At 40.7% G+C, this 13320-nt stretch overlaps 2 protein-coding genes across 2 annotated transcripts; one reads left to right on the forward strand and one right to left on the reverse strand.

Moving 5' to 3' along the window:
• Positions 1–810: 810 nt before the first annotated feature.
• On the forward strand, positions 811–4753 carry sdr39u1 (short chain dehydrogenase/reductase family 39U, member 1). Its single transcript, XM_089008697.1, has 6 exons — positions 811–949; positions 1645–1751; positions 1828–1910; positions 2300–2421; positions 3110–3262; positions 4137–4753. Exons 1-6 carry the CDS (start codon positions 934–936, stop codon positions 4595–4597), a joined length of 942 nt encoding a protein of 313 aa, XP_088864823.1. The 5' UTR covers positions 811–933; the 3' UTR covers positions 4598–4753.
• Positions 4754–4900: 147 nt separating this feature from the next.
• Positions 4901–13228, reverse strand: mettl17 (methyltransferase like 17). The gene is made up of 13 exons (XM_089008696.1): positions 13041–13228; positions 12643–12784; positions 12122–12271; positions 11964–12051; positions 11792–11873; positions 11652–11725; positions 10695–10789; positions 10523–10593; positions 8034–8141; positions 7846–7965; positions 7679–7765; positions 5519–5718; positions 4901–5074 (listed from the first exon to the last, which is right to left on the reverse strand). Exons 1-13 carry the CDS (start codon positions 13110–13112, stop codon positions 4957–4959), a joined length of 1407 nt encoding a protein of 468 aa, XP_088864822.1. The 5' UTR covers positions 13113–13228; the 3' UTR covers positions 4901–4956.
• Between the last annotated feature and the right edge of the window lie 92 nt (positions 13229–13320).

Raw genomic sequence — 13320 nt, forward strand, 5'->3', positions numbered from 1 at the left:
AGTCCTCCACCTTTTTCACAGACGAGCACCTCTGCACGGGTGTGAGCTGGGGGGTCCTTGTCCCACAAGACAGTTACACACAAGAACCCATTCACACTCGAATAGCAGTGGAGCCGTGAGGATGCTCCTGGGGGTGCCCAGCCCACGGTTCGCACAACATCTTCATGCTCACCATACCAACCCACCTGCTGGGAAACAATTGTGCTAGAATTCACCACTCAACAGTTTGAGCAAAACTTCCATATGCTCAGGGAGTCCTCTATACATGCACGGTTTTGCAGACAAAATTTTCTGTCGATTTGACTACGCTAAACATATTTGCACGACAGTGACAGAGCACTGATTTTACGAGACACAACCAAACAAGCTTACTTCGCGCGTCCTGTCTTTTGAAGAAAAAAAAACACAGTTAACGCACACAGGTGTCGCTCAAAGCTGTACAGTATTTGTGTGCAAGATTTTGTGGTGCGCGGTGCCGTGGTATGGTTGCGTTTGACTTAATTGGTAAGAGTGAATGCACAAATTTAGGAGATTGACCGTAACTGCGCATGCGCACAACAAACCGGTATAAAAGTTTACCGATTAAACTTTATTCACCAATTAAAGATTGGTGAATCACGTTTTATGGAATCCACAATATTATGTTTCAAAACTCAGAATACAGGTGGTATTAAACAAGTCAATTCATGTAGTGTATTAGGTTTATTAACATTTCAACATGAGTTACAATAGATACAAAACAGGCAAGAATGGGTGCATTTACATAACTTTCGCTGTCATTGCACTACAAATAACGTCACTACCTTGAGTACGGCATTCCTGTTGGTCCAAAAGGGCTAAAAATCAGCTGAGTTGTCCGATTGGGTATTAGTTACGTCTGTCGCCACGTTTGGTCATTAAATTGTGATACTGGACGACCGTATTTGATTTATTATGAGAGTCGTCATTGGTATGTAAGCTTTCCCAACGTTGTAATACCACGTCGGCAAGGTCAATATGACAAAATGATTCTTGGTAGCTGTTAGCATTCTCATAGTACTTTGAGCTGGTTTGTTTGTTATGCACATATTGTTTATAAAACCATACAGATGGTTTAAATAGAACTAAAGTTTGTTATGGTAAAGTGTCTCCCTCTTTTGTCAAAGTTGAATTCGGCGCAATTGTTTGTTTTTTAAGCACGTGTATGTTGTATGACAATCGCTAGCTTATTGACTACAATGCCAGTCTGAAATGGCAGCTTTCTTCACAATGTTCATTAAAATAATCTTTCCAAATAATGCAGGAATCAAAATCCAGTCTTGGGGCGGGGGCGTTGTGCTTGGGCGTTGTGCTGGATGTTTTCCCAAGTCTCCCTTGTTGCAACACACCTGATTCAAAAGATTAGATCACCAGCAAGCTCTGCGGAAGCCTGACGTTGAACTTTCTCATTTGAATCAAGTGTATTGCAAGTTGCAATAGGGAGACTTGGAAAACATGCAGGACTGCGGCCAACCCAGGACCCGAGTTTGAAACCCCTGATCTAATGGATGTCATGTGGTCCACCCAGGGACAGTCTAACATCGCACGCCACTCTGGTCCGAATGCTTACTGTACTTTTAAAACATCGACACAATACCCACACCCTTACTATTGACTTCCTTGCAGGGGGAGGATCTGGCTTTGTGGGGCGTGAGTTGACTCGGCTACTCCGGGAAAAAAACCATGAGGTTATTGTGATCTCCCGCCATCCCGGCCCCGGGAGGATAACATGGGTAGATGATCTCGGTGCAATCCATCACATTTCTTCTGCATTTAAATGCATTACGATCCTGTTCTTGCTTTTGCTAGGGTGAGTTGGAGTCATCCGGCCTCCCACCATGTGAGAGCACTGTCAATTTGGCAGGGGAGAACCTGATGAACCCACTGCGATGGTAGGCATCACCATTACACTTCAAAAATGCAACCATCTATTGTCCCTGACGCACTTGATCCCAAATTCACTCAGGCAATAAGTATCATGATTAATTATATGACAGGTATTCATGATAACCACAAATTCACATGATAGAAATAAACAAAACTACAAATATCCACAAACTAGGGGTGGGAAAGGGCAGAACAAGAAATATTCAACATAGACAAAAAGACAATGGAACATGAGCATGGAATATTTGTGTTAGTATTAATGCAAATGTTTCTATTTTTGATTATTCGCATTAGCCAAAACCTTGCACACTATAAATTACATCGAACATCAGGAAATAATGCACAAAATATAAAATCCAACATTATCCAATATTGGCAATTCTTTTTGTTTCAGGTGGAATGAAAGCTATAAGAAGGATATGTTTTCCAGTCGCATCGACACCACAAAAGCTCTGGCTGACGCTATCGCAGCTTCACCGAATCCTCCCCATTCATGGGTCCTGGTGTCGGGTGCAGGTTAGTATTTTGTCATATACAGTGAGACCTCAACTTACAAACACCTTAACTTACAAACTTTTCGTCTTACAAACGTCAAATTTATGAAAATTAAACCTTATAATAAGCACTATTTTCATAATACACGCCCACCACGGCTGGCGGAGTGATCTTCGGCGAAAGCCCACGACCGAACAGCACCAACAGTCCTTATGGAAGGTGACTGTCCTTCCATAAGCCATGAACGACCATCAAAAAGGTAAATACAACTTTATTTTACAGCAGTTTATTTATTTAATTACAGTCCTCATGCAATTCCCTTTGACCTTCGACCTCCAACGCCATTCCATCAAGCCATAAATGACCATCACAAATGTAAATAAAGTGACTTTATGATACAATGCAGTGTATTTCTTTCATTGCAATACAATAGCACATTTATTATACATAGAATAAGGTATGTTGTGTGTAGTTTTAAGGCTTATTTAGTTGAAAAGTATATTTTATGGAAACCCGGGAACGGATTATTCCCATTTTAATGGTTTCCTATGGGAATTTTTTTAGATACACACTTTTCGCCTTACACACTCTGTCTGGGAACCAATTAAGTTCGCAAGTTGAGGTCTCACTGTAGTTTGTTCCTAAGTGATAGCTAGAGCAGCCACTGTTTTGTTTGTAAATGCTAGTCGCATTTGTTCTATGAGTGCAGCATGCTACAAACCCAGCCTGACAGCCGAGTACACTGAGGACAGCCAGTGGGCGCCATTCGATTTCCTCTCTCGGCTGGTGAAAGAGTGGGAAGCTGCTGCACTGCTGCCAGAAAGTATGGCAAAGACCACCAAGCAAGTTGTAGTCAGACCTGGTATGTAGAAAATTAGATTTCGTGATAGTACATGTTTACTTGTGGCTCTTATTTCACACATATACCTGCAAGGGGAAACATTGCATTGATCTTGAAATGAGTTTCCTGGTTGATAAAGCGCCCCCAAAAGCCTTGATTTTCTACAAAAGATGGCCCTGCGCCTTATACACAGGTATGCCCTTATATGTGAAGTAATATCGACTCCATTTACCCCGTAGAAGAAATAGTGTGTAACCCGAGCCTCTTCTGTAGCGCCTTATAATGCGTTGTGCCTTATATTTGGAAAACATTTATATATTTATACATTATATTTGCAAAAAGTTTTTTCATTCAACGGATGTGCGCCTTATAGGCTGGTACGCCTTATATATGGAAAAGGTTTGAAAATACATTGGGTGTGTGCCTTATACTCCGGTGCACCTTTTACACCGGAAAATACGGTACAACGCCTCAGTTTTAAAATATATTCATTGTAAACTATTAATTTCTATTGTCGTTTGGTTTATTTTGTTTGGCTTTATATGTAATTTCCCAAAGTTTTTATTACTTGATGTAATTTTTTTTATATGCAACAATTTAAATTTCTAATTTGAAATTAAATGCACTTTTTCTTTTCCTCTCAGCTTTTCCCTTCAAGGGGTTGCTATAATCCAGTATTTTGCTATTGTACTGATAATGCATCCTAAAAAAACACGTTTACATTTTTAGTCAAGACAGCATTTAATTCACTGCAATTGTTGTAATATTGTGCTTTTACTCATGTAGTTTTAACGAGACATTTACAACAATCTTTTTTTATATATCATAAATTCTGATGAGCATTTTCATAGGCATTTTTAGACATAACCTGTTGTTTGGCCCTCCCTTCCCCTAGGGGCAGTATTAGGCCGTGACGGTGGTGCCATGAAGCAGATGCTACTTCCCTTCTGGCTGGGCCTGGGGGGCACTTTGGGCTCTGGCAGGCAGCCCTTCCCGTGGATCCATGTCACAGATCTGGCTGGCATCATCGCCCAATCTTTGGAGCCCACCTCGCGCTCTGATGTGCCTTCTTCCGATCCCACGTCTAGTGTACTGCCTTCCTCTCGCCAAGTCCTCAACGGGGTGTCTCCCGCCCTCAACACTAACTATGAGTTCACCAAGGAGCTGGGTAGGGTGCTGAATCGCCCCACTATCTTACCCGTGCCCGCCTTCGTGCTCAACACTGTGTTGGGCTCGGACAGAGCCGTAGTACTGGCTCAGGGCCAGAAGGTAGTGCCCAAAAGGACTTTGGAGACTGGGTTCCAGTACAAGTTCCCAGACCTGGCCTCAGCCCTCAAAGAAATTGTCACCAATTAAACAAAAACATTACATTATAAAAAAAAGGTTATCCATGTGGGAAACTATTACCCACCTCCCCAAAAAAATAAAAAGAACTGTTGCTCCGCTACTGTAAACCATTTTACATCATGTTCATACTGTATAGTAAACTAAAAATAAATATTTAGAAGAGTATTATTTATCGCTGTCTGAAGTTATGCTAACTTGGGGGGTGAGTGGGCAGTGTAATGCTAAAATTCGTAAAAAAAAATCAGCGGTTTGTAAATGATAATCATGATCTGAGAGGAGCACCTCAATTCCTTGGCGTGAATTATGAGTTAATTATGTGGTGAAGAAATAGTCATGGTAATTTTATTTGCAATCTTTTTACAACAATGTTAGAATGTCGTCGGCTCCCCATTCTCGTCATCTTCAATTTGGTGGTCGTCGTCATTATCCCGAACAAGAGGAAGTCTGTCACCCCATTCGCTGTTACGGGCACAGCGGTACACATCACTAAATGGGCAAAAAAATAAAATAGTTTCTTCAGGAAAGGTTGTACATATTTATTAGAGCACTATCAATGTTAAGGAAGCCAAAATAATTCAACTCTTGTGTTAATATGACCTTATTGCTGATATTTGTTTGGTATTACACTGGCCACTATAGAACACATTAAAGATGCTAGCATTCGCCTTTCAACTTATGCGAAGGAAGTTACATCTTAATTTATACTGTGCTTACACAACAGCTGCAGCTGTAACAAAGCACTTCACATTGTAGTAAACACAAAGCAAAATAATAAACAACAGGAACATAAAGACATGGACCGACTTTCTTTTGCAATGTGATGCTACTGGTATGATTTGTGCTGAGAAAATTAGCAGTGCACTCCATTATTTTGCATTCAACTGCAAAGCTTGTTATCCATCAAGATCCTTAGCTCGGCGGCTCACCCACCGTCCGTGTTTACTCGCAGTCACCACCACATGGTCCAGTTGCCCGTCTGGACGACACAAATGGCAATGCACGTGCCTCGTCCTGGCTTTTGTGGGCGCTATCAGTCTGGACCACTCCGCTACTACCGTACCTTCCGCTTGGGGGCGGTGCCGCTCTCGGGTTAAAATCAGATAGCTGAATTTCTCCGCATGACTCTTGTGCTAAAAAAAACAATGTAAAAGAAATTGTGTGTGTTGTAAATTACAGTTTTATGTTAACTCATTCACTGCCAGATGTGCAAAAATGTGTCCACTCAAGTGTCAGGGTTTTTGTCATTGTCACTCGAATTCTAGAATCCACAGAATATTGAATTTTAGTGTAACGGAGTTGTGCGCTTAGATTATTAAATTATGAAGGAAGTGACGCAACGGCGCACAGTGTGGCACTATGTCCCGCCCATAGTTTCCAGAACAATCTCGAGGAGATTCAGGGTGAGTCGCAATTTTCTGTTGGTCTTGATTAACGCGCATTTTCATGACAATATCTTATTTTGTTTCCCCTTTTGTACTGTCTAGTGTTATCTAATTAGTTCCCTTATTCATTTCGAGTCCAGATTACTTTTTGTGTCATTATTTACTTCACGTTTTGTCGAGTGGAACTTTGGAGCACATGTGCTTTTCTATTGCGCAGTTAATCAAGACCAACAGAAAATTGAGACTCACCCTGAATCTCCTCGAGATTGTTCTGGAAACTATGGGCGGGACATAGTGCCACACTGTGCGCCGTTGCGTCACTTCCTTCATAATTTAATAATCTAAGCGCACAACTCCGTTACATTAGGACGACATAAACATTCAAATGCAGCGTAATAAACCTTAGTCTCTTCTTTCATCAAATGAAAAAAAATAGTTAACTCCCAAGTTATATGGATCTGGAGTTAAATGAGCTTGAAATGAGGGTGGCTGTCCATAATAATAATAATAATAATAATAATAATAATACACATGTGGATCAAATCTCTAAAGATGGAGGACACTGATTTGCTGTGGTGACCACATGAAGGGAAAAGCCGAAAGGAAAAGAAGAAGATTGCAAGCGCCTTTCAAAGCTCTCAAGGACACTTTACAGTCACAGACAAGCATAGATAAATAAGACAATTATAAATAGAAACAAGATATAAAGCTACACAGAAAATGCAATTTTAAAAAGGTGGCTTTTGAGATGGGATTTGAAAGTGGGAAGAGAATCGATGTTACGGATGCAATGCAATACATACATATTGGTTTACATAGCGCTTTAAAGGACAACCGACGTCACTTTTTTGTTTCCTAACTGACATCATAAAAACGTTTTATAGCATCTAAAATACCCAAAACACGCAGTATATTTTTATTCAAATGCAAAACACCAATAAAAATGACTTAAAGTGTCCAAAATCTGCAAAAAAATTGAGCTGCGAATTGAGAATTTTCAGAAAGTCCCGCCCCCAGTTCGTGATGTCACGCCAAGACGTCTTGCATTGCTGGAAAATCAAAACAATGGCTTCAGATTCGGAGAATATGCTTTCTTGTTACACAACCAGTGTATCACCAAAAAAGAGGCAGAAAGTGGCGACCATTCCGTGTGAGGAATTAATCAGCCCGTTTCTGGCTCTTTTTGGTGCAACATGACATTTTCAGACCAAACAAGTACGGCAATATATATTGACGTAATGGGAGGACTGCTACAATGTGTGCTGTTTTCGGTCAGGGGCGGCGTTCCTTCAGTGACGTCACGTACGGACTCGTCACCAACTCAAAAACAAGACTTCCGGAATATTCAGCGCAAGTCTTACAACGTAAAATATAGCTATATGTGGTGGAATCTTTGTAAAATACGCAGGAGAAGTCATTTGAAGCCATTTTACAAATCATGGACACAACTTGTCTGGAGACGTCGGTTGTCCTTTAACAACAGCTGAAGCTGGAACAAAGCGCTAACATGGAAAAAAGGGAATGTGGAAGGGGAAAAAACATTGCTAGAGGCAAGCACTTTATCGGCACCCAAACAAGAAAAAAACAAAACCCGAATAAATTTGGGAATGGTGCTGTACATATTTTCAATTCCAAAATAAATCTGTGAATGGCAGTGAATGATTTAACTGCCTTAGCATGTGTTATACATCACTATTGAAATACTTACACCATATAGTGGCATGTACATCTGCTGGAAGTTGCAAGGGATGATCGACGGCAGTGCAAGTTTAGGGCACCTGGCTTCATGAGGACACTTAATAAAAATACATTAAATAAAAAAAGTTATGTTGTGATCCAATTACATCAATAAATATAAATTATGTAAATAAATACCGGAGCAAACACTGATGCTGGTCTGGTGTCGTGGACGATTTTGTCTTTGTTCTGTAGAATAGAGTCTCGGGCATCCATTAGTATTTGATGGCCTTCTTTAGTTCCGTTTTCCACCAACAACTGAAAACAAACCAGTCTGCAAATGTTTAATTCTGTTATTATACTAAATTCTAATCTGTGCTACCCACCAAGTAGGAAGCGGTCTTCCTCCATAATGTGACTACCGCCTCTTCCCGCTCCTTAGCGGTGGGAATTTCTGACAATGTGAAGGCCGACGCTACCAAGTCGAATTGCACCTGAGAAAATAAAAATGGCCAGCAGCTTGTGAAGAAAAAATGCCTCCTTGTCCACTGAAGTCAGGCAGATGCCCAAAATGTTTAATTGCCAAGCTAAGTCATGAAGATACCAACAAAAGTGAACTGCTCGAATACATGTGACCAAAACCGCTTGGCTATGTTGTTCAGTGAGCAAAACTGTTCCCTAATCCAGTTACAGTGATACCTCATCTTACGAACTTAATTGGTTCCCAGAAAAATGTGTGTAAGGCGAAAAGTATGTCTTCCAAACAGAAGAATGTGTTTCCAGGTCCCCATAAAACATAATTTTCTACTAAATAAGACTTAAAACTACACAAAATACACCTCATTTTATATATAATAAATGTGTTATTGTATTGTAATTAAAGAAATAAACTGTACAGTATAATAAAGTTGTTTTATTTACCTCTGTGATGGTCGTTGATGTAGTTGCCTCTTGATGATATCCGAGTGAAGTTGCCGTACACTCACACTGTCCCTTGCTAGCTGCTTTTCGTTAATCCAAATTAACAGAAGTTTTTCAACCTCTTCTATTGCCTGAAACCGTTGCTTAAACAACACAGAAACACCCTTAGCCACGCGTAGCAATGGTCGACTTAGCATACTGGTACTGGGACGCTAAGTTACACAATGTACACCTCGTTCGTGTTTCTTGATGATCTTCTTCTGCTCGACCGTAATTTTGTTTGTGTCCTCTTCGGCTGAACACTAGCCTGTGGTGGGGTCTTTTTCGGTCCCATAATAGCAAATGTATCCTTGATAACAAACCACGTATGCCAGCTATGCACTCAAAGAAAGGGTTTGGGGAAAAGTAATCCGGCATCCACTCGGTAGACATCAACATTAAATTTACTCGTGAGGACATCAAAGAGAACCAACTAGCCTTTTTGGATTGTAAAGTAATTATAAAAGAGGACAGAGCGCTAAAAACAGAAGTCTTTAGGAAGGCTACGCACACTGACCAATACTTACTTTTCGATTCTAACCACCCTTTACAACACAAACTAGGAGTTATCAGAACCCTCCAGCATAGGGCTAAACACTTTAAGGCAAAAATTAGTGCATCCAAAAGATAGGCTGCCAAATGAAAAACAAAGTAATGCAGTTTATTCAATACATTGTAAAAATGAAAATTGTAAAGAGCAGTACATTGGGGAAAGAAAACAAATTCTCAAAAAGACTATCAATATCGCAGGGATAATACTAGTGGACCTCAATCGGCAATACATATGCACCTAAAAGCTAGCAACCACTCATTTGACGACAATGAGGCTAACATTTTAGCGAAAGAACTGAGATGGTTTGAAAGGGGAGTAAGAGAAGCGATTCTCATAAAACAACTAAATCCTTCATTAAACCGGTCCAATTTGGATCGTTCATACAATAGCTTGCTTAGGCAACATAGGATTAGTAATACTGATAAGGTGATATCGGCTGAAGTGGGGCAATCAGGCCAGTCGTTAGTCAGAACAATAGGGACAATCAGTGGAGTTGCAGGGAGTAGTTCCCTGCTCCCCCCAACCTGAGAGCAGGGACCTATCATAGCAGAGTTCGGCACCGCCAGGTCTGGACAGTAGGGATATATATATGGTCTAAACTACCAGTAAGACTTCAGTTCGCTGAAGAAGCATCTTGGATAAGAAGCGAAACGTCGACACCTTCAAAGAAGTACAGATGACAGCTGAAGAAACCTTTTCATCGATGGACCACTCCTGTACGACTGAGAGCTTACACAGACCAAATAAAGCATGTCAATTTCTGTGATGCTTGCCAAAGTCTGAACACAAATTTCAAATTGTCAAACGTAATCTGCAATACCAGTCATTATTCTTGACTTCTGATTGGAAAACTAGTTTTGCATCAATTTGTTGTGCGCTGGGTAATATGTGGAGGTGTCTGTATGTGATATAAATAGCACCTAAAATATGCTATTATTTGGCTACGTCATGAAAGTTAGCAAAACGATTTCCTGCCTGATGGAGTCATGAAACCAACCAACATGATTCAATTTCTGGGCTACAATTTCAAAGTTACCAAAATAGTTCCCCGCTTGCTTACAAAATCTTCTTCTTCTTTTCCTTTCGGCTTTTCCCTTCAAGGGGTCGCCACAGCAAATCAGTGTCCTCCATCTTCAGAGGTTTCATTCGCATGTTTGTTTTGGCCAAGCTTTTACGTCAGATGCCCTCCCTGACACAACCCTCTGTATTTATCCGAGCTTGGGACCGGCACAAGAAGTCAGCTTACGAAATCGAGGTACCAAAATAAATTTCTGCTCTGCTACATCATGAAATGAACCTCAACAGTTACCTTCTTTTAGATATAATAAGGGTACTAAAAATGTGTCCCGGACTGGATCTCACCTTGGGTGATATGGGGAGGAACTGCCTGAAGTAAACATGCTTGATGTGTGCATCATTGTTTTCTCCATCACCTTCACAACCACAGGAAAAAAGGTATCAGTTAAATCCAATTTAATGACAGTTTTAATTATTATTATTATTATTTTAATATGTGACCTGAGTGAGCCTGTACCTTTAAGAAGCTGTTCAGCCAAAATGTTCATGGACCCTGACATGTCCACACACACAAACTCATTCAAAGTGGCGGACCAGCAAGCATGAGATGCCCTGGGGAATAAAATAAAACTGATTTGGATTAAAAAAAGAGCTCACAATGTAAATACAAAAAGAATTTCATTTGTTTTTATTTGCTTTTAAATACTCTAGATGCCTTAAAGCAGGGGTCGGGAACCTTTTTGACTAAGAGAGCCAAAAAGTAAAATATTTAGAAATGTTTTTCAGCGAGAGCTACACGCGCGCGCACACACACGCACACGCGCAGCCACTTTTCAACAAAATATCAAAATGTATTATTTAAAATAACTTTGTGATGGTACTCACCGTTAACATGGATGGTTTTCTGTTCCTCGTGTTTGGTAAAAATCCAGGAAAACGATCGGAATGAAATTCAATTTGCCGGTCCAGAGGCAAAGTTACTGCTAGCTAGCCTGCACACGGCTCATAAGATTCCACGCTTGTTAAAATGTCACTGACATTCGACTGTTTCATCGATGGTATTGTTTCATTGCAAATTAGAATCAGAACATTTGCATTCAGGCTGAAGTGCACAAGTTGGGCTCATTTAAAGGGGCGTTTACCTGTTTCAACATGACGGCCACTATCATCCAATCAACATGGCGCTTTCGGCCATTCTAGGTCAGTGTCATCCAATCAAAATGGCGCTTTCCGCCAACTGCAGCCCCAACGGGAAATGAACGACGAAAAAAACGACAATATGTATTATAATATGTAATATTTATCGGCGAGCCATATGCAATCATCAAAAGAGCCATATATGGCTCGCGAGCCATAGGTTCCCGACCCCTGCCTTAAAGACAACTGAAGTGCCTTTGTGAATTAATTTTTCGAAACCTCAAACGAACTGCATCTAGTTTCAATTTCGTAGAAAAACACTTTCAAGTGCACTTACCAGGCCACTGTTCCTAGCCCAGACCCAAAATCCAGGAGGGACCGAGGAGCAAAGGCGGGATCGCGTTTCTTTATCTGAAAGCATAATAAAAATATTTAATATTTTAACTCCCTCTTCTTGCTCCAGCAATTTTAATGGACCTCGTTGAGAGCCCTCGTTACTGCAGCGTAACCTCCGGCTAGCTTGGCCAGCATGTAGACCACGCCGAGCTCCTCGTTAAACCTTGAAGAATTTTGACAAATGTGTAAATTATAATATTTTCCTAAAAACCCATGTTTTGTACATGTGTCGTAATATAATGCGTTCAGTTACTTCAAAGGAGTCCAGTGATAAAATGTCCGCCGAAGCTCCGACAAAACGTCCCTCCTGATGCGGTCAGCCATCGTTTGCTCATCTATATCTACAAAGAGAAGACACAAACATCAATGTTCACATATTGGTGAATATTACTATCATATATGCTTACCCACCTCCGCCTATCTCCATCGCCTTGTTCCAGAGTTCCTTCTCCAGACTTAGGGCCTTCGTCCTCACTGCTGAATCCTCTGCAGCTCGCTTCCTGCTCCACAGGAAGTCGGTTAGCTTGCGAGCACGTTCAGGAAGCTGAGTCACCTGAGATCCTAAGAAATTATAACACACAATAACACTACAAATAATATAATATACAGGTTTCTCCCTGTTAACGTAGCTAAATGGTATATTGCCAAGGCAAGTCGGGAACCTGTTAAGTGTGGCTCAATTTCCTCTCCAAGCCAGTAAAATAATATCCAACAAAGTTGGTCAGTACAAAAATTGGGTCTTTTCTGAGGCATGTCATGAAGGTACCAAGAATGGTTCTGTTTAGTAATTAAGGCACCCAAATGATTTATTGTCCATAAAAATCACTAAGGTTCCATAAATGGTTCTCCGGCTGGATTTGTCGTTATGATACCAACTCTAGTTTGTTGTACAAATATGTTATCATAGTAGCAAATATGTTTATCGAACTCACTTTGAATGATAGAGCGGGCGGCCATCAGGAGTTCATCGGGCAGGCGCAGTGTTTTGAGGTGCGTCACCCCTGGATGTCGCTTGTGTGGTTCTTTATTGAGGAATTCTGCTTTAGACTGAGGGTTTGCGACTGCACTTAAGAACTGAGAAGAATGTTCAAACATCAAACTCGTAAACAGAAAACATACAACACTGTAATGATCCACAGTGACATCGATGACATTGCAAAATGAATTTATTTCGGGCAAACGTCAAGAAACATAAACCAACACGTGTAAGAGCAATAATGATTAAAATATGTAAGGGATCAAGCACACGACACGACTAAATTTCAGTGGTCAATTTTGTATTCCAAGATGCCGTCCTTCAACAATACGCGCGTCCGAAAAAACACCTCACCCTGCCCGCCGCTATCCTCCTGACGATAGCCCGATGGTAAAAGATGGAAGAAACATAATTCCATGTTGCCATGTTTCAGTATTTCACGTATTTATTGGTTAATAATAAAAGTTATCAATGAAAACAAACGAGGACGAAAGTGTGAATCAAACGTCGAGATAGCGCATTGCCTTCTTCCGTCGACAAAATAACTCCGGGTAAGGAATGAGGCTGACTTTTGATCATTACATATAGTTCCGCATCTAAAACCGGACTCACTCCAAGCCACTCTGGGGTCCCA

Source organism: Hippocampus bargibanti, linkage group LG11, assembly GCF_051943395.1.
Source record: "Hippocampus bargibanti isolate YZ-2025 linkage group LG11, ASM5194339v1, whole genome shotgun sequence".
Lineage (NCBI taxonomy): Eukaryota > Metazoa > Chordata > Actinopteri > Syngnathiformes > Syngnathidae > Hippocampus > Hippocampus bargibanti.